The sequence below is a fragment of the Mastigoproctus giganteus genome, chromosome 9 (assembly GCF_048544385.1).
Source record: "Mastigoproctus giganteus isolate SK-2022 chromosome 9, ASM4854438v1, whole genome shotgun sequence".
Lineage (NCBI taxonomy): Eukaryota > Metazoa > Arthropoda > Arachnida > Uropygi > Thelyphonidae > Mastigoproctus > Mastigoproctus giganteus.
The window spans coordinates 85,932,764-85,955,630 of record NC_143583.1 but is presented as its reverse complement, the minus strand read 5'-3'; the positions used below and the strand labels follow the sequence as shown (position 1 = coordinate 85,955,630).

The window sequence follows — 22,867 nt, the reverse complement described above, 5'->3', positions numbered from 1 at the left end:
TCATCCATCAGTCCATTTACATCTTTGCAGACACAAAGAGAACCTTCCATTTCATTTTGGTTTCTAAACACAGAAATCCTTTTGTTTTTTGCCAGCAAATTCCACTGTTGCAACCTAGATCCTAATAGCTCAGCCTGTTCCTTTGAAAGATTTAAATCTCTAACCAAATCATTAAATTCACTTTGCTGAATTAAGTGTGGGTTTTGTCATTTTCAGGATTGTGACTAGGATTGGCTGACATTGAGGGGGCAGGTATGGTCTCTAGTGACTCTTGCTCTTCTTCTGGAATAGTGATTTCATTACAACTAGGTGGAGGAATAGGGTGTTCCTGTGTATGTGTGGCACTGGTATTATTGCAGATGGAAAGTTGGGGTATTTTCTTTTAGCTCTATTTTTCCTTGAAAACCCCTTAGTATTTGTGAGGCAGAAATAAGGCTTCGAGGTGACTTGTTGGTTCTCTCCAGATTATCAGAACAGCAAAAGGCATTTTAGAATTGTTCCCTTTCATCCATTCAATCAGATTTACATAGCATGTTATACAGCACATGTGCAGTGCCCACCTCTTATCCTGATCACCCATGTGACAACCAAAATAAAAATAATAAGCTTGTTTCCCCCTTGTCTGTGATTGACTGACATTGTAACTTCACTGTAAATTGTCAAGACAAATTGTCTTTTACAGAGGTGCCTGGCCACTGGAAATATAGTAGGGTCTATGTGCTACCACATAATAAGGATTATAGCAGTATAACTCAGAGCGGCCACTCCTCAGGGCCATAAAACTAAAATGAGGCATTAGTATACCATTAAACAACAATTTGTTTAATGGTATACTAATACCTCATACTTTTGGTATACTTTTGTTACAATAAATTTGACTTGGAAAGGTACATATTGCGATATTGGACGATTTCATTGATTTTGAAGTTATCTTACAGTATTTTTTTAAAACTGTTTTTGAATTTTTCTAAAAAATGTGACGTAGAAACTTTTTACTGTCATGTTCATAATCAGCACATACAAATTAATAAAAAATTATTACTTTCACCCATGTTAGCAAAACCTTGTTGACTAGTGTAATTTATAATCATCCCATGCATTTTTCTTTTCTGTCACTACTCTCATCATCAGTTCATATGATATAGATTTAGGTCTAAACCTTTCAGCACGTCTATCCTACAATCATCCTTTTCAATTTAAATTTATATCCCCTATGTGTCATCTGAGAAATAGTAATTATGTCATCTCCATTTGATTTACTTAATTCATTTATACCATAAACACTTGAATCAGGTCTCCTTGCTAGTGCTTAGTTTCCAGACACTGCAGTTTGCATAACTGAAGTCTTTCTTGGTAAGAGCATCCTGACTAACCCCATTGCTCTTTTTCCACCTGTTTTAACAGATCTATATCCTTCCTAAAATGAGACTTCCAGACTTTTATGTAGTATTCAAGATGTATCCTCTTTCTTCCAAACCAATTCAGATATGCACCCCAACTAGTTAGTATCCATTATGAACATGTTCAATTTTATTTGTTCAAATAATATGAACATACTTCAAGTGATCTCTGTAATAACTTGGAGTGACACCCTGCTGTTACCTCTATTGAGTTCTAATCATATTTTATGCTGACTGTGGTTCTTCTGCATGTGATTTTTCCAGGGAATGTACGCTAAAGTGGATTAATCTTGTTTAACATACTGTAATCAGTTGTTTTCAGAATATTTCCAGTTCACAGTTTGTATATTAAAGACCACAAACCCCTGTTATTCCTTCAGAGAAAGATGCCGTAACTTAACAGTACTGCAGTAAAAATTTAGTTTTCCTTTTCATTCAAACTGTCCAGTCTCAGATTACTAGAGTTATCACAACATTTTAATATAGACCATGAAATACTTAAGTAGGCAGATAATGTGACTCACCCATTCCATAATGATTTCTTTGCATTTGGGGAAATGGCAGTCTTTGCATACTTCATTATTAGACAATTTCGTGCATTTCACACATAGAACTATACACATTTCAGCAGTGGTTCCCATTCCCACTTCTAATTTCAATCTTTCACTGAATGGAAACTCTTTTTAAAATGGCACTAGAGAATACAGAACACTGATGTCCAACTAACTACATAATTTATACAGATGCTTAGTACAAGCAGTGCTTCATAGAATGGTTCTACTTTTAATATTGTTTTGATTCAGATTTGATTCTAATTGATATAACTTCAGGAAAAGAAGTATACCATAATTTTTTTTTTTGCCCTCCTTATCAGCTGGATCATTTCTGTGCCTTCCTTTCCGTATCCTCACTACAGGCACCTTTCCCTATCCTCTACAGGAACTCAGCAGCATGTTTTAATGTTATAATATTAAAACGTGCTATTGAGATGAAACCAATTTATTCACGTTCCCCATCTATCTCAGAAGGAATCCATTTATGTATACACCTTATCAGGTTTATGCAACTGAAACTATTATATTTGGTTGACTAACTCCTATACTATAATCACTAATGGTCATTAAAGTACAATCCATTCAATTGTAACATGTAGATTTGCATGTGAACACACACTTGTATAGACAAAATTCATAAAGAACTGTCGTTCTGTGACCAAAGTAATAAATGCACCAAAAAAAGCCAGTTAATCCAAATGATGACCATATGATTATTAATATTCCTTCAATATAGTTTTAATTTTATTGAAGGAATAATAGAAGTTTAATAAAAATAATAAAATCAAATCTCTCACAACTGGCGTACAGTATACTAATGCACCTGCTTGGTTAAGCTTGCTTTTTTTTTTTTTTGTTTTAGCAACTTTATTATTGTTTTTTTATTAATCAGTGTTAAAAAAGTGAGGAACAAACAGCTGCCTTTATTCCATTTTAAAAAATGTTGATTTTTATTAATTACAAATGATTATTTTAACAGCATACCCCTTGCATTATCTGGTATATCCCATTATTTTAACAAATAACTATTGTTTTGCTAAAATAATGAATGTCATTACAAATATTAATTGTGAAATTTAATATAAGAAAAGTTACAGTTATTACTCTATTCTGTTCTGTGTGATTCCTTTGATGGGAAATTCCAGGAACTAGATTATTCTTCTCTACAAGTTAGGTGTTTGATTCCACCTCACTAATTTTTGTTTAAATGAATGAGTTAGATTATATTATGTTTTTTAAGTTATAGCAATATGTTTTTATTTTATGGTGGTAACTAGTGTAGTAAGGTCAAATGATACAGGGAAGCAAACTTTTTCTGCAACAGCCAAAATTAAATAAATAAATAAAATAATATTAATAACTAAAATGAAACAGAATCTTTATACCATTCCCACAAGATAATGTAAAGTCATGCTTTAAACTTAGCTATACTGACTGCTTCCACCAAATTTGTAGGCAACTTATTTCACTGTGCAGTAACCTGCTTCCTATGGGTGAACTTCACGAGACCAATCTTTCTTCTGTTATTCCCCAAGATTTTATATCCTCTGGTAACATAGAGAGAGAGAGAGACGTTTCCTCATTCACTTTATTCAACCCGTCAATGCCTCATACACCTCATTTGGAACTCCCTTTAGATGTCTAGTTGTCCGACTTTGCAGTCCATAACTTGTAAGCCAGTTTTCATATGTTTATCACTACTTGCACTTGTCACTAGTCTGGTTGCTTTTCTCTGAACCCTCTCCAGAAGTTGTCTTTTTTTAGGTGCAGTCTCAAGAGCTGAATATGATAATTCAAATGCAGTGTAGCCATCACCTTATAAGGAGAGATAATGATTTCCATTTTCCTACTAGCAAAGGCCATATAAATCATAAACAGGAACATCATGTACCTTCCTAGCTGGCTGTTTATGTTACATGGAAAATTTCCTGTCTATGATTTAATTTTATTTTTGTCTTGAACTACTTTTAGCTCCTAATCCCCTAGTTTAAACGTTATCCAGGGTTTCCGTTTCCCCCCTCCCAAAAAAAGTAGGTTTATATTTATTACAGTTGCAAGTTAATTTTTAAAAAAATTTACTTTGAATGTTATGAATTTTCTTTTAAATATATAATTTATTTGTAATGTACATATTTAATGTATGGTTACAGGTATTCACATGGTGTATCATCTCCAGAGAGGCATGTACGAACACGCCTGTATTTTACAAGTGAAAGTCATATTCATTCATTACTTACAGTATTAAGATATGGTGGATTAATTGATGTAAGTATAGTAAAAAAAAAAAGCAAGTTTTTTACTAAATAATAATGTTATAGCTCTGTTGTGTTATAATCTACTCATACAACCATTCAGTATCTATCATATTACAGATGCAAAGAGTTTTGCCAATGTACACTTTGGGTATTTATTGAATTAATTAACAAAGTGGTGGCACTTTGAAAAAACTTCTTGTTTTCTTGCTCTTTGTTTTAGCACAAACTGCACTTTGTCTTTAGTGTTATATAGAGAAATGAACCTAAGTTTTGCTATTATTAAGTCTGTGGTAAATTAAAAAAACAAAGTTAACTAGCAAAATTTATATGCATTTTTATTTTCAATGAAATGATTTCGTTTGTTGAATGTTCTAATTTCTCATTAACCTCTGTACTTCCCTATCTTTGGAACAGTATGTAAAACATGTTTCTTAATTTAAATCATTCATTACTTAAAATTTTAGCCCTCTGATAGTGGGGCTGGAACTATGAGGTTCTTCTCAAAAATAACATTTCTGCATTAACTGTTAGCTGGAAATAAAAATCTGTAATTTTCTCTACCTTCTTAAATATAGGCAAATTATTAGCATTAGTAGAGGCATATGATGCAAGAAAGCAAGCTTATGCACCTCCCATTAACACCTCCCATTTCACTCCTCCATTCATTTCAAATGGCTGTCCAGCTCTCAGCCTTAAATTTATTTAGACTGTCAACTTCCACAACAAAAGATGGAAGTCTGTTCCACCAATCAACTACCCGTTGGCTAAAGGCAAATTTCCGCACGTCTATTCTACAACTGTATTTCCTCAATTTGAATCTGGTCCCCCTCAGGTTCTTAATCTGAGCAAGAGGAAGAATCCCATCAGCATTCAGCTTGCTCCACCCATTCAAGGCCTTTTACACCTCAATCAGATCACCTCTTAATTAGTATGGTTTTCAAAGTGACTTATTTTAGTTTTCACAGAGTAATTGTTCATGAGAAACTATCTGGTGCCTGCACAACAGGTTTTTTTTACTATTTTCAAATCTTAGTTAGCATTGGATCTGACCGATAATACTGTGAAGCTTCAATTTGTGTTTGTTCCTAGTTCAAGTTTACTTGCTTTTTAGACTGTCTATAATTATTTATAGAACTCTCCAACATGTTCTACAAATATCTAGTCTTAGGTGAGTTGTTTTTGAAAGAGTCATTATTCTTTTTGCATAATAAATATGAAAAAACATGGAAGGCAATATTCACTGGAATGGAGAGTTAGCAATATGATAATATTTAGATTTCATGTGCTTCATGGCATGCTAAATTTCAAATGAATTTTTAAAAAATTTGAAATGGAAGTGAATAATACTTTCTAATTTAAAAAAATTATATTTTTAAAACTTTATACACGATAAACAAAGTGTGTGTGTGTGTGTGTGCGTGCGTGCGTTTAAAAAAGTTATAGTGGATATAAAAGGTTTTCAGTTCATGAAAAAGTTGCAGTTGATGAAAAATTAATAAGTCAGGTATGACAGATGCACCTAAAAGTACAAAGCAGCATTAAAGGATGCAAAAGTATGTATAAGTATGTATGAATAGATATATTAAATAAAGTATTTAATTAGGGGTTGGCTGCTCAACCTTATGAAAGGACATATTAATGGCTTATCGTCTGAGAGTGTCCACTCTGTATCTTACTACTCTGTTGGTTCCAATGTAGATAAAGCTAATCCTTTGTCACTAGTTACTTGCAAAATTCTGATTAAAAAAATTCTCAACTGGACAGTGGGTTTTTCCATCGTAGATTTCTTTGTAGCAAGTAAGCATATCATTCACCCCTCTGTTAACTTTTAAGAATTGTTGGCTATCAGGATCCATCTTCTCAAACCTCACCATTGCCAATACAATTTCACGAAATGCCATTGCCATCTCTCTGGTGGTGAAGCATCTCGGCTCCTCATTTGGTTCATCTTGAGCTTCATCAGCATTTTCTTCTTTCACTATTGCTGCCTGCACGTCAATAAGTTCTTTGTTAGATAATTCCTTCTATTCTTCCTCTATTAACTCCTCCACATCTTCGGCAAAAACCTCCAACTGAAGTAACTCTGCAACCTTTACAATCTTAACCTCTTTGTATGATTTGTCTATTTCAAACCCTTTGAAGCCTTTTACATGCCATGGGTATATTTTCTTCCATGCACCATTCAAACAACTTTTAGTAATTTCCGCCAGGTCTTATTAATGTTTAAGATGGCGAGGTAAATATTGTAAAATTTCCAAAAGTCTCTTAACATAATTTTTATCACCGTCTACTGCAGACAATGCCTGAGCAAGTGTTGTGCGTAAATAGTATGCTTTTAAATTCGAAATAACAGCCTCATCCACAGATTGGATATGTGAAGCCGTCTTTGGTGGTGGAAATGTGACTCTCACGTTTGAATTCAAATCGTCTGGATGCGTATGTCCAGAAGCATTATCTAATAGAAGCAAAATCTTCAAAGGAATGTCGTTATCTTTACAATATTTTTCAACCTCGGAAATGAAGCAGCATTTAAACCAATCCTCAAAGAGAGATATTGTTATCCATGCTCTCTGGTTCGATCGGAAATGTACAAGTAGGGTGACTTTATTGATGCTCTTAAATGCACGAGGATTTCCAGAATGGTACACAAGCAGTGGTATTAATCTGTAATCTCCCACTGCATTAACCCGAAGCAAGAGCGTAGCCCTATCTTTTGAAGCGTTGAAACCTGGCATTGTCTTTTCCCCTTTGGCAATGTACGTTTGATTCGCCATTTTTTTCCAATACAGAGCAGTCTCATCAGTGTTAAAAATTTGTTGTGTTGAATAGCTGCCTTCATTCAAACACATCACAAAATTTTTCTACAGCTGCAGAATCGGCACTGGCGACTTCACCGCATACTTTAATGTTTTGGAAACCAGCACATAGCTTGAACCTATTAAACTATCCGTTGCTTGCCACGAACTTGAGTTGGGGTTCTCTGTACTTATCCTTAATATCTTCATAAATACTTCTTGCTTTTGCTTGAATGGCCATTGGACTCAGGGGCACTTGCTTCTGAATCTGATTTTCCATCCATAATATTAATAGCTTTTCCATCTTCGATATAGCACCTGAACGCTGTTTGGTGATCGCTGTTGATCTTAAGTGCATTGATCCTTTAACACGTTTCTTTATATGCATACTCTCCCTTAAAATAGTATTCACTGTCGAAGCAGCGAAATCTAATTCCCTTGCAGTAGATGACAAACTTTGTCCTGCTTCATACTTCTTAATCATTTTCATCTTCATTTCTAAATCAATTTTGTTATGTTTCCTGTCACTGCCAGCGTTTGCACTTTCCATTGATCCCTTTCCCTCCATCATTGTAATACGTAAATAGGAATGAAGAGAAGTTTCTGAAAATTTGTTTCTTATATGATTGAAGATTTCAGTGAAGGGGAACTCATTTAACCATAATACCGTAACGTAAAAACCCACAGAATTTCAGTTATCAGGTTATCACAAATGCAATAAGATCAAGTTTACTACCTGTTTATAATGGATTGCACTAACAAAAAAGCCCAATAAACCGGAAAGTGCAAATTGTTTTCGTTTTTTGGCAATGTGCTTTCGAAAAATATCACAGACGCATTCAAAATTGATTCTTAGAACAGAGCATACGATAACGATGAAAGCTTTTCCATCTGTGCAATTTCCATTATAAAAGACACCTACATAGCCACGTGGGCAAGAGCAGCAGTGCATAGCACACGCTTCTTGATTAGACCTGGGTTCGAGCCCGTGACCACCAAATGCGGAACATGCGGAAAGGTCAGGGAATGACCACCGCATATCCCCAGAGCAATATGGCTTTAGTTGCTAATGCTCTTAAAAACCAAATAACAATGACAACAGCAACTTGACTTTCTCCAGTCCAACTTTCCTAATATTGAAGTATTATTGAAGTAATAGGATTGAAGTAATCCTTGATGATTTTAATGTTCATAACTCCAGCTGGCTTCCGTTTTCTAGTCACACTGACCCAGCTGGTTGAGATGCTGAGGCTTTTCCAATTTCTAATGACCTTGCACAGATTCTACATTTACCTTCAAGAATACTGGACAATCCTAACCACACAACCAACACACTTGATCTTTTTCTAACAAACAACCCTTCTAAGTACACGGTGGAAGTGAGTGGTCCTTTAAGTACCTCAGATCACAACTTAGTGATTGTCTCTTCTCCAATGGAGCCTTTATCTCATGGCCATTCCCAACCTCTTGTTTGGCATTACAAGAATGCAAAATCGGGTGACCTGCAAGATTTCTTTAATTCTTTTCCTTCGTCGGACTACTGTTTCAAAACTTCTGATGTAAACGTTTGCTCTGATAGTGTCAGTGAAATTATTCTTGTAGGAATGGATTCCTTTATTCCACACTCCACTTTAAAATCTCGTCCTTTATCTAAATCTTGGTTTTCCAATATGTGCTATGGCTGTTCAAGAGAAGAATGTTGCATATCGTAATTGGCTCATTTCCCATTCTTCACTTTCATTTTCTGCCCTCACCAAAGCTCACAACAATTGTAAAGCAGTCATTAATCAGTCCAAACTAGATTTTGAACAGGCTAAGAGTAAACAACTTGCTTCTTGCCCTAATGGTAGCTGAGTATTCTGGTCTCTTGCCAAAGCTATTGGCGGCAACTTTTGCCCATCTCTGCTCCCACCTGTCAAAACCAAGATGGTTCTATTGTCACTTCAGCCAAGGATAAAGCTGGCCTGCTGGCATCCCATTTTTCTTACAACTCATGTATTAATGATCTTGGTAAAACACTTTCCATCATTCCCAACACGCTCCATTCAATGCTTCCTGTGGTTTTCTGTCAAAAGGATTTTGACGAATTTTGATGCTAAGAAAGCTCCAGGTCCCAATGGTATTTCTCCACTTGTTCTCAAAACCTGTGCTCCTGAACTTACTCCTGTTCTTTGCCACCTTTTTTCACTTTCTTAGTCCAAAGGTGTTTTTCCTTCTGTTTGGAAATTTGCTAATATCCAGCCTGTTCCTAAAAAGGGTGACAAGTACCTCCCATCCAGTTTATCATCCCATTGCAATTACTTCTACTAAAGTAATGGAGAAATCAATTAACCGCCAACTCTTAACTAGCTAGAACTCTTCTGTCTGATCAACAATCGCCAGTATGGATTCCGTCAGTGTCGATCCACTGGTGATATTCTGGCTTATGTTACCCATTTATTGACAAATTCAGTAGAAACGTTTGGTGAAACAAGCTTCCATCTTATCGTTTGCCAACTGTTTTTTGTAATTAGTTATCCAGTTTTCTCTCTGATCGCTCACTGATGGTAGATGACTGTCTGTCTTCTAACTTCTCCACTAATGCTGGTATCCACCAAGGTTCAGTTCTTTCTTCCACTCTTTTCCTCTTGTATATTAATGACCTTCTTCCATTGACTGGAAATCCTATCCATAGTTTTGCCAATGATAGCACATTGCATTCCACTTTCCATTTTGAAAAACCTTGCAATGCTGAATCAGATTCAAATTCTTGAATGTCCACTACCAATTCCTTAAATGCCGATCTCCAGGTAATTCTCCAGTGGGGCAACGACAACTTAGTTGATTTCAATCCTTCTAAAACTCAGTTTTATCTTATCTCGCAAAAAGGATTCTTCTGCTCCTATGATTATCTTTGGTGACATTCCAATTTCTAGGCAACATGATACAACTCTTTTGGGGATTACCCTTACTTCTAATCTCTCTTGGCACATGCACATTACAAATATTGCTTCCTCTGCATCTAAAAAACTTGGTTTTCTCTTTTGCTCTCGGCGTTACTTTTCTTCGAAACAGCTGTTCACTCTGTACAAATTGCAAATCCGCCCTACCATGTAATTTTGTTCCCACATTTTGGGAGGTGGCCCCAAACCGCTCTCAGGCTTCTAGATTCCATTCAGAAGAGAGCAGTTAGGTTAATTAATGACTCCTCTCTAACAGAGTCTCTCCTCTCTCTCTCTCATAGACGTACTGTTTCTGCTGCATGCCTTTTCTACAGATACTTCCATAGGCACTGTTCTTCTGAATTGGCTTCTATAATTCCCGCTCTCTCTTTCACAACTGTCTGAACACATGCTGCCACCAGCCAACATCCATTTACTGTCCAACTTCAAACTCAAAGAACCAACTTTTCATCTTCCTTGTTTATTCATTCAACTGCCGTTTTCTGGAACAACTTTTCTTCACACGTATTTCCTGAAAATTACAGTCTACAGAAGTTCAAGTCTAAAGTCAACAAATATCTTCTTACGTATTCTCAACCTCCAACCCAAGCACTACTAAGTACTATAGTTTCTAATACCTCTCGTGTTTCGGGTTTTCATAAAAAAAAAAAAAACAAAATTCTCCTCCACTTTACTCTCAGTTATTATAAGATTACCTTGCTTACTGCCAGAGTTTAATACACCTCTGGCATTCCCCTCCCTGAATAACTCCTCATGTGTGAATGTAGATGCAAAATATTCATTTAGTTTGTTAGCTGCCTGAGCAGGATCATCAACAGTTGAACCATTGATATCAAGTGGACCAATCTGATTCATCCCCTTCCTTCTAGAGTTTACATAAGTAAAGAACTCTGCTGTTTTTCTTTGCATCCTTTGCCAAAGATTTCTCATAATCTGCCTTTGCCTGCCTAACCTCAGTTGTGACTTGGTTACAGACCAGCTTATATCTATCATAGGCTTTTGTGTCACCTGTTAATTTATATGTATCCTATACATTTTTCATCTCTGCCGCATGTCTAATTAGTTCATCTAACATCCATTTAGGCCTAAATCTTGAACAATATTTCTTAGTTGGTATGAAAAGCCTAATAGCTTCTAAGATTATTTTTTTTGACTGTTTCCCATTTTGAATTTGCTGTTGGTAACATCATCAGTTGGTCCCACCGTATAGAATTTAAATACTGTCTCAGACCTCTGTATTCGCCTTTACAAAAGGAAAAACCCTTCCCTTTACCCCTGATGGTAATTACCTCTAAGTAAATCCCACTTGATCACACTGTTATCATTGCCACCTAGTGGTTCCTTTATCTGCAGATTCTTAATGCATGAAGAATCACTACTGATAATCAGATCAATAGTATTACTCCCGAAAATGCTGCTGTAGAAAACAATCATCCAACAAATCCACAAAAGCCTTGCTAGTATGAGAGTGACCAACCCACAAATTCCAGTCAGTCTCTGGGAAATTAAAGTCCCCCATTATAAGACACTCTGAAGTACTGGCTAACTCTATTTCTCTGCAGAATTGCTCATTATATTCATCAGATTCATTAGGCCTATAATATGATGTGGTTACAAAGGAACTGGATGCAAAAAATAATTTTGATATTTCAGATTTGGATTTCAAAAAAGCTTTTGACACTGTTGCGCATGCAAGACTATTGTACAAATTGGAGCAGAATGGTATTAAGGGTAAGTTGCTACAATGGATAAAAGGATGGTTGAGTGGGAGAAGACAAAGGGTGGTAATTAATGGGTGCTGCTCTTTGTGGACTAATGTAATTAGTGGAGTCCCACAGGGTTCGGTGTCGGGTCATTTGTTGTTTTGTATATTTATCAGCGATATTGATGAAGGTATATCAGGCTTAGTGTGGAAGTTTACAGATGATACAGAGGTTGGCAGGGTTGTTAATTACAGTAATGGCAGTGTGCTACTGCAACAGGATCTAGATAATTTGGGCAGAAGGGCTGAGAAGTGGCAACTGAAGTTTAACCTTGACATGCAAAGTACTACATATGGGTAGAAGTAACCCCAGAGACACGTACCAACTGTGTGGTACTAAACTTAAAGTGGTAGAAAATGAAAAAGACCTGGGAGTAATTGTGCTGTCAGATATGAAGTTTTCTGAGCGATGCAGACAGGCTGCCTGGGCAGGTCATGGGGTTTTGTCAATGATATATAGGAATTTTGCTTGCAGGGAAAAGGAGGTGATTGTCCCTCTGTATAAGGCAATATTCAGGCCATGCCTTGAGTACTGCGTACAAGTCTGGAGGCCTCATTTTAGGAAGGAAGCAGATTTGCTTGAGCATGTACAGAGAAAGGCAACAAGATTGGTGAGGGGAATGAAGGGATCCTCTTACCAGCAGAGGCTTAAGTTCTGAAAATTGTAGTGAATGGAGACTAGGCACCTGCGTGGTGATCTGATTGAGGTGTATAAGGCCTTGAATGGGTTGAGCACGCTGAATTCTGATGGGCTCCTTCCACTTGTTCAGATTACGAACCTAAGGGGATGTAAATTCAAATGAAGAAAAGACAGATGTGCGGAAATTTGCCTTTAGCCAGCTGGTGGTTAATTGCTTGAACAAACTTCCATCTGTCGTTGTGGAAGTTGATAGTTTAAATAAATTTAAGGAGGAACTGAACAGGCATTTGGAAAAAAATGGTGTGTTTTTTTTTTTTTTTTGGCTGATGCTGCATAGGCTCATACACTTGGTTTCTTGCATCACATGGCACTACTACTACACACCTACTCTCGTTTTTCCTTTCCCAGTGCTTTTGCCACACCAAACAGACTCAACATTGCATTGTCCACCAACATCAATTGGATGTACTTCCTTAGATTTTATGTATTTCTTAATTAACAGCATAACCCCTCCTCCCATTCTGTCCTGTCCATCCTTTCTGTACACATTGTACTCCCCAAATTCCAATTCTGCACTGCTTATGTCTGTGTGACACCACGTCTCTGATATCCCAAAAATATATGCCTTTGATGTCTTGACTAGCACTTCAAGCTCATCAAATTTATTAACTATACTCCTAGCATTGGTGTACACACAGGTATACATGCACCTGTTTCTACTCTTAGTTACCCTAACACAGCCCGTGTATTTACTTGTTCCTCTATTACTCCCAGCAGTTCTGGAAATCCCATTGCCTTGCTTTCTAGGCTGCTGCTCAATTGCATTTCAATAAAAGCAGTCCAAAAATCACTTTCACCTCTGCCAGTGGCTTCTTTTAATCTATTAGTCCAGGGATTCCCACCCTCCCCCCAAGCTAGCAGTTTTAATATCATTAGTGCCAACTTGTACAACATTATCACTCTTTGTGCCCTTAAAAGATGATATCTGCTCTACAACATCATCAACCATTGTCCCTGGCAGACATACCCTGGTCCTGTTCCACCTATCCTTTTTGCACAATACATTTCCCGTTTCCCTGACAATAGAGTCACTGACAACAACTAATTCCTTGGGAACCAGCACATTCTGCCTTGGGGGTTGCCGCTGTGTTGAGTGATATTCGAGTGCAAGCTCTGGCATTGATTTGGGCAGCTGAGAGCTTGATGAACCCCTCAATTTAAATCCTTCGAGAGCATCCACCCTGTTCTTCAAGCTCTCATATTGGCCCATAACAATCCTGAGTTGGCACCTGATTTCCTCACACTACTTATATTTTGCACACACAAAAACATTCCCCTTGGCAATATCATGTCCTGTTCCTGATTGCTCCACAAACATCAAACAAGCAGTGCATTTCAAAAGGCTGTGATTCAGAGGACAGCTGCCCCCCCCCCTCAATTCTCCCCTTATCCATAGCACTCCCATTAGTTTGATCCTTTTGCTTTGCTGCTCTGGTCTGAGTCATGATTTCTATTCAATTTTAAATAAAATTCCAATACAAAATATAACCATAAACGTATATCCCAATGCAGTTATAACACTATAGATATATATTTCAGTATCAAATATTATCTCCGAGTTACATTATATGACTTCGTATCTCCTGCCAAGTTATATGTATTAATTTATAATATTACGTTTGTAAAAACTAGTTCATTATATGTATTTAGTTAAAAGAGTACAATTTAATTGACAATGAAATTTAATAAGATTAGTAAATTTTACTGATTAATTTATACTACTATAATCGCTATCTAGTTCTCCGTTAAACCTTACACTATCTAGTTTGGGGTACACGTATCGTATAACAATGATGGCAAGTTACGAACGGTAAATCTACGGACACGAGGTATTAATTACTTTCAAAATCGCACTATCCAAATTCAAAATAAACCACGGAACTTGACTAGGTCTGTAATCTACTTAGAGAAAATAATTTAACAATTAAATCAGTTGTTAACAATCAAACCAGCTAAATATAATTAAAAACTTAGCATCCACGGGAGCTGAAAAACTCGTCCAACACGTTGATTCTATTTTTGCACCCTTCTAGCTTGCATGCTGTTCTGGGGGTGTTTGTTAAAAGCAATAAACTGAATAAATAAATAAATAATAGTAAGAAAATCAAAGAAACGATAGAAAAAAATTTTTTTTGAAAATTCTGAGGTAATGAATGGTAGGGAAGTGAGAAAGTATTGCTATAAAAGAGAAGGGTGGTATATTAATATTATACTATTACAAAGAATAGAGACGAAATGGTCTAAAGAATTCAACAATTGTACATAATGCTCTATAAGGACAAAGGCAGAGATTTAGACAAGGAACAATTGAAAGGTGAAGAATCACCTGAAGAAGTTGAATTGGCTCTAAGCAAAATGAAGCATGCAGACTCCAGAAGAAGATGGAATTTTGATTGAACTTCTCAAACTGGGAGAATATCTCGTTGCAGCTCTCATTAGTTAATCTTTATTCAAAATGTCTTAAATTCAGAAAAATCCCCAAAACATGGAATAATGCTATTTTTTAAGAAAGGGAACAAAGAAGAAATAGAACTATATACATACATATATGTTTTATTATGTGGTCCCTGCCTAAATTTTTGCAACTGTCATGCACATACAGAATCATTCAAGTAAAAGCCAGTAAAAAAGGAAGTTTCTGATTGGGAGTGTATTACCCAGATCATAGAGTTGAAATAGAAGACATAGTGTTGAGGGTCAAACAGCACTGGAGGTTGCCTAAAACGTCATTATTGGTTCCCTTATATTGAGATACAGTTCCCTGTAAATGCCAGAAAGCATGAGTGATGTGTTGTTAATGTCATATAATGTTGGTTTCTGTTATTCTTCTGGCCTCTTAGCTTAGGGGATTGTGGAGCACCACAAACCCCCAGCTCGGCATCCAATGTTTTCCGAGTGGCCACGGAGTCTGGCCTGGCTAGACCGTCCCTGGGTCGGTTGAGCTTCCCAGAGAAGGCCCACACAAAAAATAAAATAAAATAACAGAAGTTAAAAAATAAAAGGAAAAGGAAAAGAGTAAAATAACAATAAATGGAAATTAAAAAAACAAATAAAAGAAAAAAAGTAAAATAACAATGAATGTAAATTTATAAATAAATAAAATGTTGGCTAGTGCAAGGGTTCCCTGGCTATTGTAAGTTCCCTTCTACTGAAAATTGCCATCCTTCGGATAAGAAATGGGTAGCTAGAAGTGGCTGCATTTGCAAATTTTGTCTTAGTCTGTTGTTTCTTATAGTGAGTACTATTTGAATGTAAGCAGATAGGTGGTTTGTCCTTTTCAGTGAGCAGGTAGCACTTATATCCTCTGTATAGGGGTCCTATTCTGGAGTTCACTAGATTCCTGGAGAGATCATAATTAGGACAGGTGTGCAAGGCATGCTCCCATATTACATTCTCCACAAGTACACTATGTGCTGTCTGCCAGTCAAAGGGAGTGTAATTTTTGATTAAAGGGTCCATGGCCTGGTGATATCTTAGTCCATGTGATATCTTTAGCTTGTATGTGACATTCAATCCTGGACCAAACCAGGAACTTTTCCTTGAGATTTGACTCTTGATGTTTTGGATAAAATTGTAAGTTGCCCTACCCAGTGTAGTGGCCTCCCACCTGCTTTGCCACAACTGGTATAGGTTTTGAAGCACTTGCTTCTTTTCTTGGTTTATATTGTTACTTGGAATGATTGTGATGTTCAGGATTGTTGCAGGTAACTGTTTCCTTTGGTGATAGGATAATCCTCTATAAATTACTTCTAAATCCAGTGGGAGGTGACCTGTGATTACTTTGCAGAGCACAAGTTAAAACGGCTCTGAATGCTTTGTGTTTGTTAGTAGATCAACCTTTACAGAATCTAATTTTTTCCTGATTTATGTTTTGTCTACTCTGTGGCACCATATATCAGTTCCATATATTATAATGGAGAGAAAGATGCTTTTATAAGCTGATTGCCTTATTAGGAGGGTCACCCACCTAAAAAAGCCAAAAAAACTTCCATAGTTTGTCTCTAGTATACTGAATGTGCTGTACAAATGTAAGTGTACTATTCACAGTGAGTCCAAGGTATTTCCAGTGTTTTGCTTTTGTTTGATTTGTTTTCAATTTTTATGGTTAGGATCTGTTGTCACTTATTTACCTTTTGTGAGTATGGTCTTAGTCTTGCTGGGTGATATCTTTAGCTTGTGTGTTTTAACCCACTGTGAAAGATAGACCAATAAGCTTATCATCTGTTTATAGTTTTTGAGAAAATAATTGGTAACAGAATTACAGTGAGTCTAGAGAGTTCACAGCCGTTGGGAGCAAATCGGCTTCAGAAGTAAATATAATACAATAGATCATATCCATATAATTAGACATGTAATCAAAAAAACAGATTAATATCATTTTTTTTTTTTTTTTTTTATGTAAACCCCAAACACAAGAGGTATTAGAACCTGTAGTACTTAGTACCGTGCTTGGGTTGGAGGTTGAGAAGACCACAGAAAATATTTGTTGACATTAGACTTGAACTTCTGTAGACTGTAATTTTCAGGAAAGACATATGAAGGAAGGTTGTTCCAGAAAACAGCAGTCGAATGAATAAACGAGGAAGATGAAAAGTTGGTTCTGTGAGTTTGGAGTTGGACAGTAAATGGATGTTGGCTGGTGGTGGCACGTGTTCGGACTGTTTTGAAAGAGAGAGAGGGAATTATAGAAGCCAATTCAGAAGAACAGTGCCAATAGAAGTATTATAAGTATTATTAGTATTAGTAATGGCCGCATGGTGCAAAAAAGCCTATGGCTTATGCTGCACCAGCCAAAAAAAAAAAAAAAAGTATCTGTAGAAGAGGCATGCAACAGAAACAGTATGTCTGAGACAGCGAGTGGAGAGACTCTGTTAGAGATGAATCATTAATTAACTTAACTGCCCTCTTCTGAATGGAATCAAGAAGCCTGGGAGAGGTTTTGGGGGCACCACCCAGGTGTGGGAACAATATTCCATGGCAAAGCAGATTTGCGATTTATACAGAGTGAGCAGCTGTTTTTAAGAAAAGTAACGCCGAGAGCAAAAGAGAAAACCAAGTTTTTTAAATGCAGAGGAAGCAATATTTGTAATGTGCTCATGCCAATAGAGATTAGAAGTCAGGGTAATCCCCAAAAGAGATATATCATTTTGCCCAGAAATCGGAGTGTCACTAAAGATAAGCATAGGAGCAGAAGAAGAATCCTTTTTGCGAGATATAAGACAAGACTGAGTTTTAGAAGGGTTGAAATCAACTAAGTTGTCTTTACCCCACTGGAGAATTACCTGAAGATCGGCATTTAAGGAATTGGTAGCAGATTTTCGAGAAGTTGAAGCTGATTGAGCAGGGCAAGGTTTCTCAAAATGGAAAGTGGAAGGCAATGTGCTATCATTGGCAAAACTATGGATAGGATTTCCAGTCAATGGAAGAAGGTCATTAATATACAAGAGGAAAAGAGTGGAGGAAAGAACTGAACCTTGGTGGACACCGGAATTAGTGGATAAATTAGAAGACAGAGAGCCATCTACCATCACCCTCAGTGAGCAATCAGAGAGAAAACTGGATAACCAATTAGGAAAAACAGTTGGCAAACCATAAGATGGAAGCTTGTTTAGAAGACCTTTATGCCAAAAACACGATCAAAAGCCTTTGAGATGCCAAGAGCAACTACTTGTCTTTCACCGAACCTTTCCATTGAATTAGTCCATAAGTGGGTAACATAAACCAGAATATCACCAGTGGATCGACACTGACGGAATCCATACTGGCGATCGTTGATCAGACAGACGGTTCCTAGGTAGTTTAAGAGTTGGCGGTTAATTGATTTCTCCATTACTTTAGAAAAAGTAGAAGTAATTGCAATGGGACGATAATTGGATGGGAGGGATTTGTCACCCTTTTTAGGAACTGGCTGGATATGAGCAAATTTCCAAGCAGAAGGAAAAACACCTTTGAAATAAGAAAGTGAAAAAGGTGGCAAAGAATAGGAGTAAGTTCAGGAGCGCAGATTTTGAGAACAAGTGGAGAAATACTATCAGGACCAGGAGCTTTCTTAGCATCAAGATTCGTCAAAATCCTTCTGACATCCTTTTGACAGAAGACCACAGGAGGCATTGAATGGAGCATGTTGGGAATGGTGGAAGGTGTTTTACCAAGATCATTAATACGTCAGTTGGAAGAAAAATGGTATGCTAGCAGGTCAGCTTTATCCTTGGCTGAAGTGATAACAGAACCATCTGGTTTGGACAGAGGTGGGAGCAGGGATGGGCAAAAGTTGCGGCCAATAGCTTTGGCAAGAGACCAGAATGCTCGGCTACCATTAGGGCAAGAAGCAAGTTTTCTACTCTTAGCCTATTCAAACTCTAGTTTGGACTGATTAATAACTGCTTTACAAGAAAATGAAACTGAAGGATTAGAAACAAGCCAATTACGATATGCGACATTCTTCTCTTGAACAGCCTTAGCACATTTATTGGAATACCATGGTTTAGATAAAGGACGAGATTTTAAAGTAGATTATGGGGTAAAGGATTCCACTCCTACAAGAATAATTTCACTGACACGATCTGAGCAAACGTTGACATCAGAAGTTTTGAAACAGTAATCCAACCAAGGAAAAAAAGAAAAGAAATCTCGGAGGTCATCCCATTTTGCATTCTTATAATGCCAAACAATAAGAGGTTGGGAATAGCCATTAGATAAAGGCTCCATTGGAGAAGAGACAATCACCGAGTTGTGATCTGAAATGCCTAAAGGACCTCTCACTTCGATCGTGTACTTAGAAGGGTTGTTTGTGAGAAAAAGATCAAGCGTGTTGGCTGTATGGTTAGGATTGTTCCGTATTCTTGTAAGGAAATGAACAATCTGTGCAAGGTCATTAGTAATTGCAAAAGCCTCAACATCTCAACCAGCCAGGTCATTGTGACTAGAAAACGGAAGCCAGCTGGAGTTCTGAACATTAAAATCACCAAGGAAAATTACCTCACTGTTAGGAAAGTTGGACTGGAGAAAGTCAAGTTGCAATGAGAGGAAGTCAAACAGCTCCAAGTGATTAGTGGAGTTCGGAGAACGGCATAGACAACAGATGAATTTGACACAATGAGGCAGAGAGATTTTAAGCCAGAGAAGATCAAAGAGAGGAGATTCCAAATTGCCAAGTCTCTGACAGGGAATATCAGAACGGATATAAGCACAAGTGCCACCTTTGAGGGGAAAGGAATCATACAGTGAATAATTTGGGCATCTGAGATGAGCAGTAGTTGAATCAACTGATAACTGAGATTCTGTCAGAAGAAGTGCATGGGGTTTGGCAGACTGCAAGTGGAAATGGACATCGTTGAGATTAGAATTGAGACCACGTATATTTTTGAAATGAATTAGGAAGTGCTTGGGAGGTTTAGATCTTTTCGCAGATAAGCTTGCTCTGTTAGTTTGATAATTCATGGTGTACTCAATAGTAAGAAATAGTGGGTAGTACATCCTGTATGAAGTGATGAAGTTTTTGGATATGGCGTACACATGGTAATAATATACCCAAATCCTTGACATAACGTGGCCTCGACAATGCTCCCCGCATACACACTACTCGGACTCCCTCCAATCACTATCTGGCAGAGTAGAGGTAGCAAGATTATACGCTAGCTGATCCGGAAGCCTCCTAGAGAGTTACCAATAGGTTTGATCCAGTGTACTAACTAGCGGCTGGCCTGCAAACACCATTTTAGAGCTGTACCCTCGAAATGTAAGGAAAGTGGTGGTATTGCACCGGTTGATGAAAGTCATCTACCACCTAGTACTGCCTGGTAATATAGACGGGCGACATTCCTCCGTGTGGTGTGGGCGGCAGACCTCGACCCCTGATTATGTTGGTTCACACCTGGGCGGTCACCCACCATGTACTTGTGCATGGAGGTTATACCCAGTATTACTAACAGTCCCACCATCGTGAAGGTGCAAGCAGAGGATTTGGCTGTCACAGACCATCCGGACTTTGCCGAAATTGGGTCCACTTGACTTGAGTGTCACCCGAATATCAGTTCCATCAGCGTTTTAGACTCCCAGGTAACAAGTACAGCTTGTCTGGCATATCTGAGAGAATGTCTGTGACAACCTCAAGGACTATAAACCGCTGATAAAACCACAGATAAACCACTGTGTTTAGCATATGTGGATTATGAAAAAGTTTGACACAGTAGAAATGTCATCAAATATGCCAGCACTAAGGAAACAAGGCATCAAAAAGACATATGTACAGACTTTAAAATATATCTGTAATAATACAATATCGACTGTGAAATATCATGAAAACAGGGAAATATTTCCAGTGGAAAGGATTTCTCTAGTATACTGAAATCTTCCATATATTGTTTACTGCAGAATTGAAAGACGAATTTGGTGGCCTGGATTGTGGGCATCAGGAGGAATTTACATAAATCGAGAGGAGATGACACATCTAAAAATTTACTGACAATATGGTATTGATTGCAGAAGACATGTTGGATTTAGAAAGAAGACTAAATGAGCTTAACAAAGCCTCTATTAAAATAGGACAAAAAATAAACATTCCTAAAACAAAGATAATGGCTAGTGAACACATACCTATAAGAACTGTTAAAACAGGAAACCAAGAAATTGAAAGGATGTCAAACTGAGACATATAATAAGCATGGAAAATGAACAAAGGGAAGAAATTGAAAGAAGAACTCTTATAGAATATCTTATGGGAAAAATGAGAAATATATTTAGAGATTAAAAAATTCTAAGGAATGTAATATGAAAAACATCTGACCAGTGTGTTTTTCCTGTAATACAAGGTGCGGCTGAAAAATTTAGGACCGTTTTTTTTTTTTTTTTTTTTTTTTAATGATACTACTAGTATCATACATTCACCACTGTTGAAACTATTAACTATCAAGCCTGAACTGGCTTTATGCCAAGTTTCAGTGTGCACAAAGGTGTTCTACTGGAAGTCATGTAGGTTTGGAAGTCAAATAGGTTTGGTCCGGTGTACTAACTAGCGGCTGGCCTGCAAACACCATTTTAGAGCTGTACCCTCGAAATGTAAGGAAAGTGGTGGTATTGCACCGGTTGATGAAAGCAGTTGTTGGCGCAGTAAAATCATGTCATCATGGATTCAAGAAACAAGCAAGTAATGATTAAATTTTATTTTAAAGCCAGAAAAAGGGCAACTGGAACAGTTGCAATGGTGAACGCAGCTTATTGACATGAAGTACTATAGCATTCCAACATTTTTTGCTGGTGGGCAGCTCTATGAAGGTGAAAGATGTTCAGGATGATGCGTGTAGTGGTTGCCTATCCCAGTCTCATATGAACTTGACCATCAAAAATGTTTGGCAGCTGTTAATGAAAGATTGTCGCCTGTCCCTCTGGATGATAACAGACCAGCTTATCAGCAAGAATACCATGCATTCAGTCATTATCAAAGATTTGAAAGGGAAAAAAAGTGTGTTTCACTTCGTACTGCAAGCATTGACGGTGGAACAAGTTGCTGCATGTTGAGATGGTAGACAGTGATCCAGACTGTTTAAAAAAAATTATAACTGGTGATGAATCCTTGCATGTGAAGTTGAAACAAAAAGAAAAGGAAATAAGTTAGAGAAAATTTGCCGAGAGGACCAAAAAAACTCCAGTTCAAAAAGTCTTGAATCAAAACAGTGTTAGTGATTTTTTTTTTTTTTTGATTGGTTTGTTATCCCAGTCAAGGAGTTGTGCACAAAGAATTTTTACTTGAAGGACAGACAGTTTGCTCTGAATTTTACAGAGAAGTGTTGGACAGACTGTTGAAAAGAATTTTCCATGATAAGCCAGACACGGCCAATCAGGTGAGTGATTCTTGCTTCGCGACAATGCTCTTTCGCAGAATGCAACCATCATAAAGCAGTTTCTTGCACAGTGGGCATTGCAGTGCTTCACCACCCCCCATATATGCTGAATTTGGTACCTGCTGATTATTTTCTATTCCTGAAAATAAAATCCCACCTGAAGGCACGCCATTTTGACAGTGTTTCAGAGATCGAAACCAGCATGAAGAGGGAGTTGAACAGGGTTCCACAGAACCATCCAGAAGACCATGCAAAGAGAAGTATCGAGTTATGAAGGATGTACTTTGAATATTAAATGGTAATAAATTTTTTCCTTGAGATATCAATTTTCTATGAATGTAGTCCTAAAACCTTTTAAACTCACCACATATCATATCGAAGTGAAACATTGTACCTAACAGAAAGACTGGGTCAAAGATGGAAAGTTAACACAATGTAGGATGAAAAGAAGCATGATGGGAATTACCCTAAGGGACAGAAAGACAAAATGAGTGAGTCAGGGGTGGAAAAAATGGGTAACTGATGTAATAACACAACACATGTTTAAGTGCTAAAAGTGGAAATGGGCTGGGCACATTGCAAGATCTAGTGATAATGAAATTCCAAAAACCTTAGGAGTG

General features: G+C 37.2%; 1 protein-coding gene across 1 annotated transcript in view; it reads left to right on the top strand.

The window, feature by feature from the left end:
* Positions 1 to 22,867, top strand: part of l(1)G0196 (inositol hexakisphosphate and diphosphoinositol-pentakisphosphate kinase) — an 832,616-nt gene that overhangs the window by 586,618 nt on the left and 223,131 nt on the right. The window contains exon 22 of the mRNA XM_090381508.1: positions 4,105 to 4,219. Within this exon, the coding sequence (XP_090237634.1) occupies positions 4,105 to 4,219 (115 nt within the window). The remainder of the gene's footprint in view (positions 1 to 4,104; positions 4,220 to 22,867) is intronic.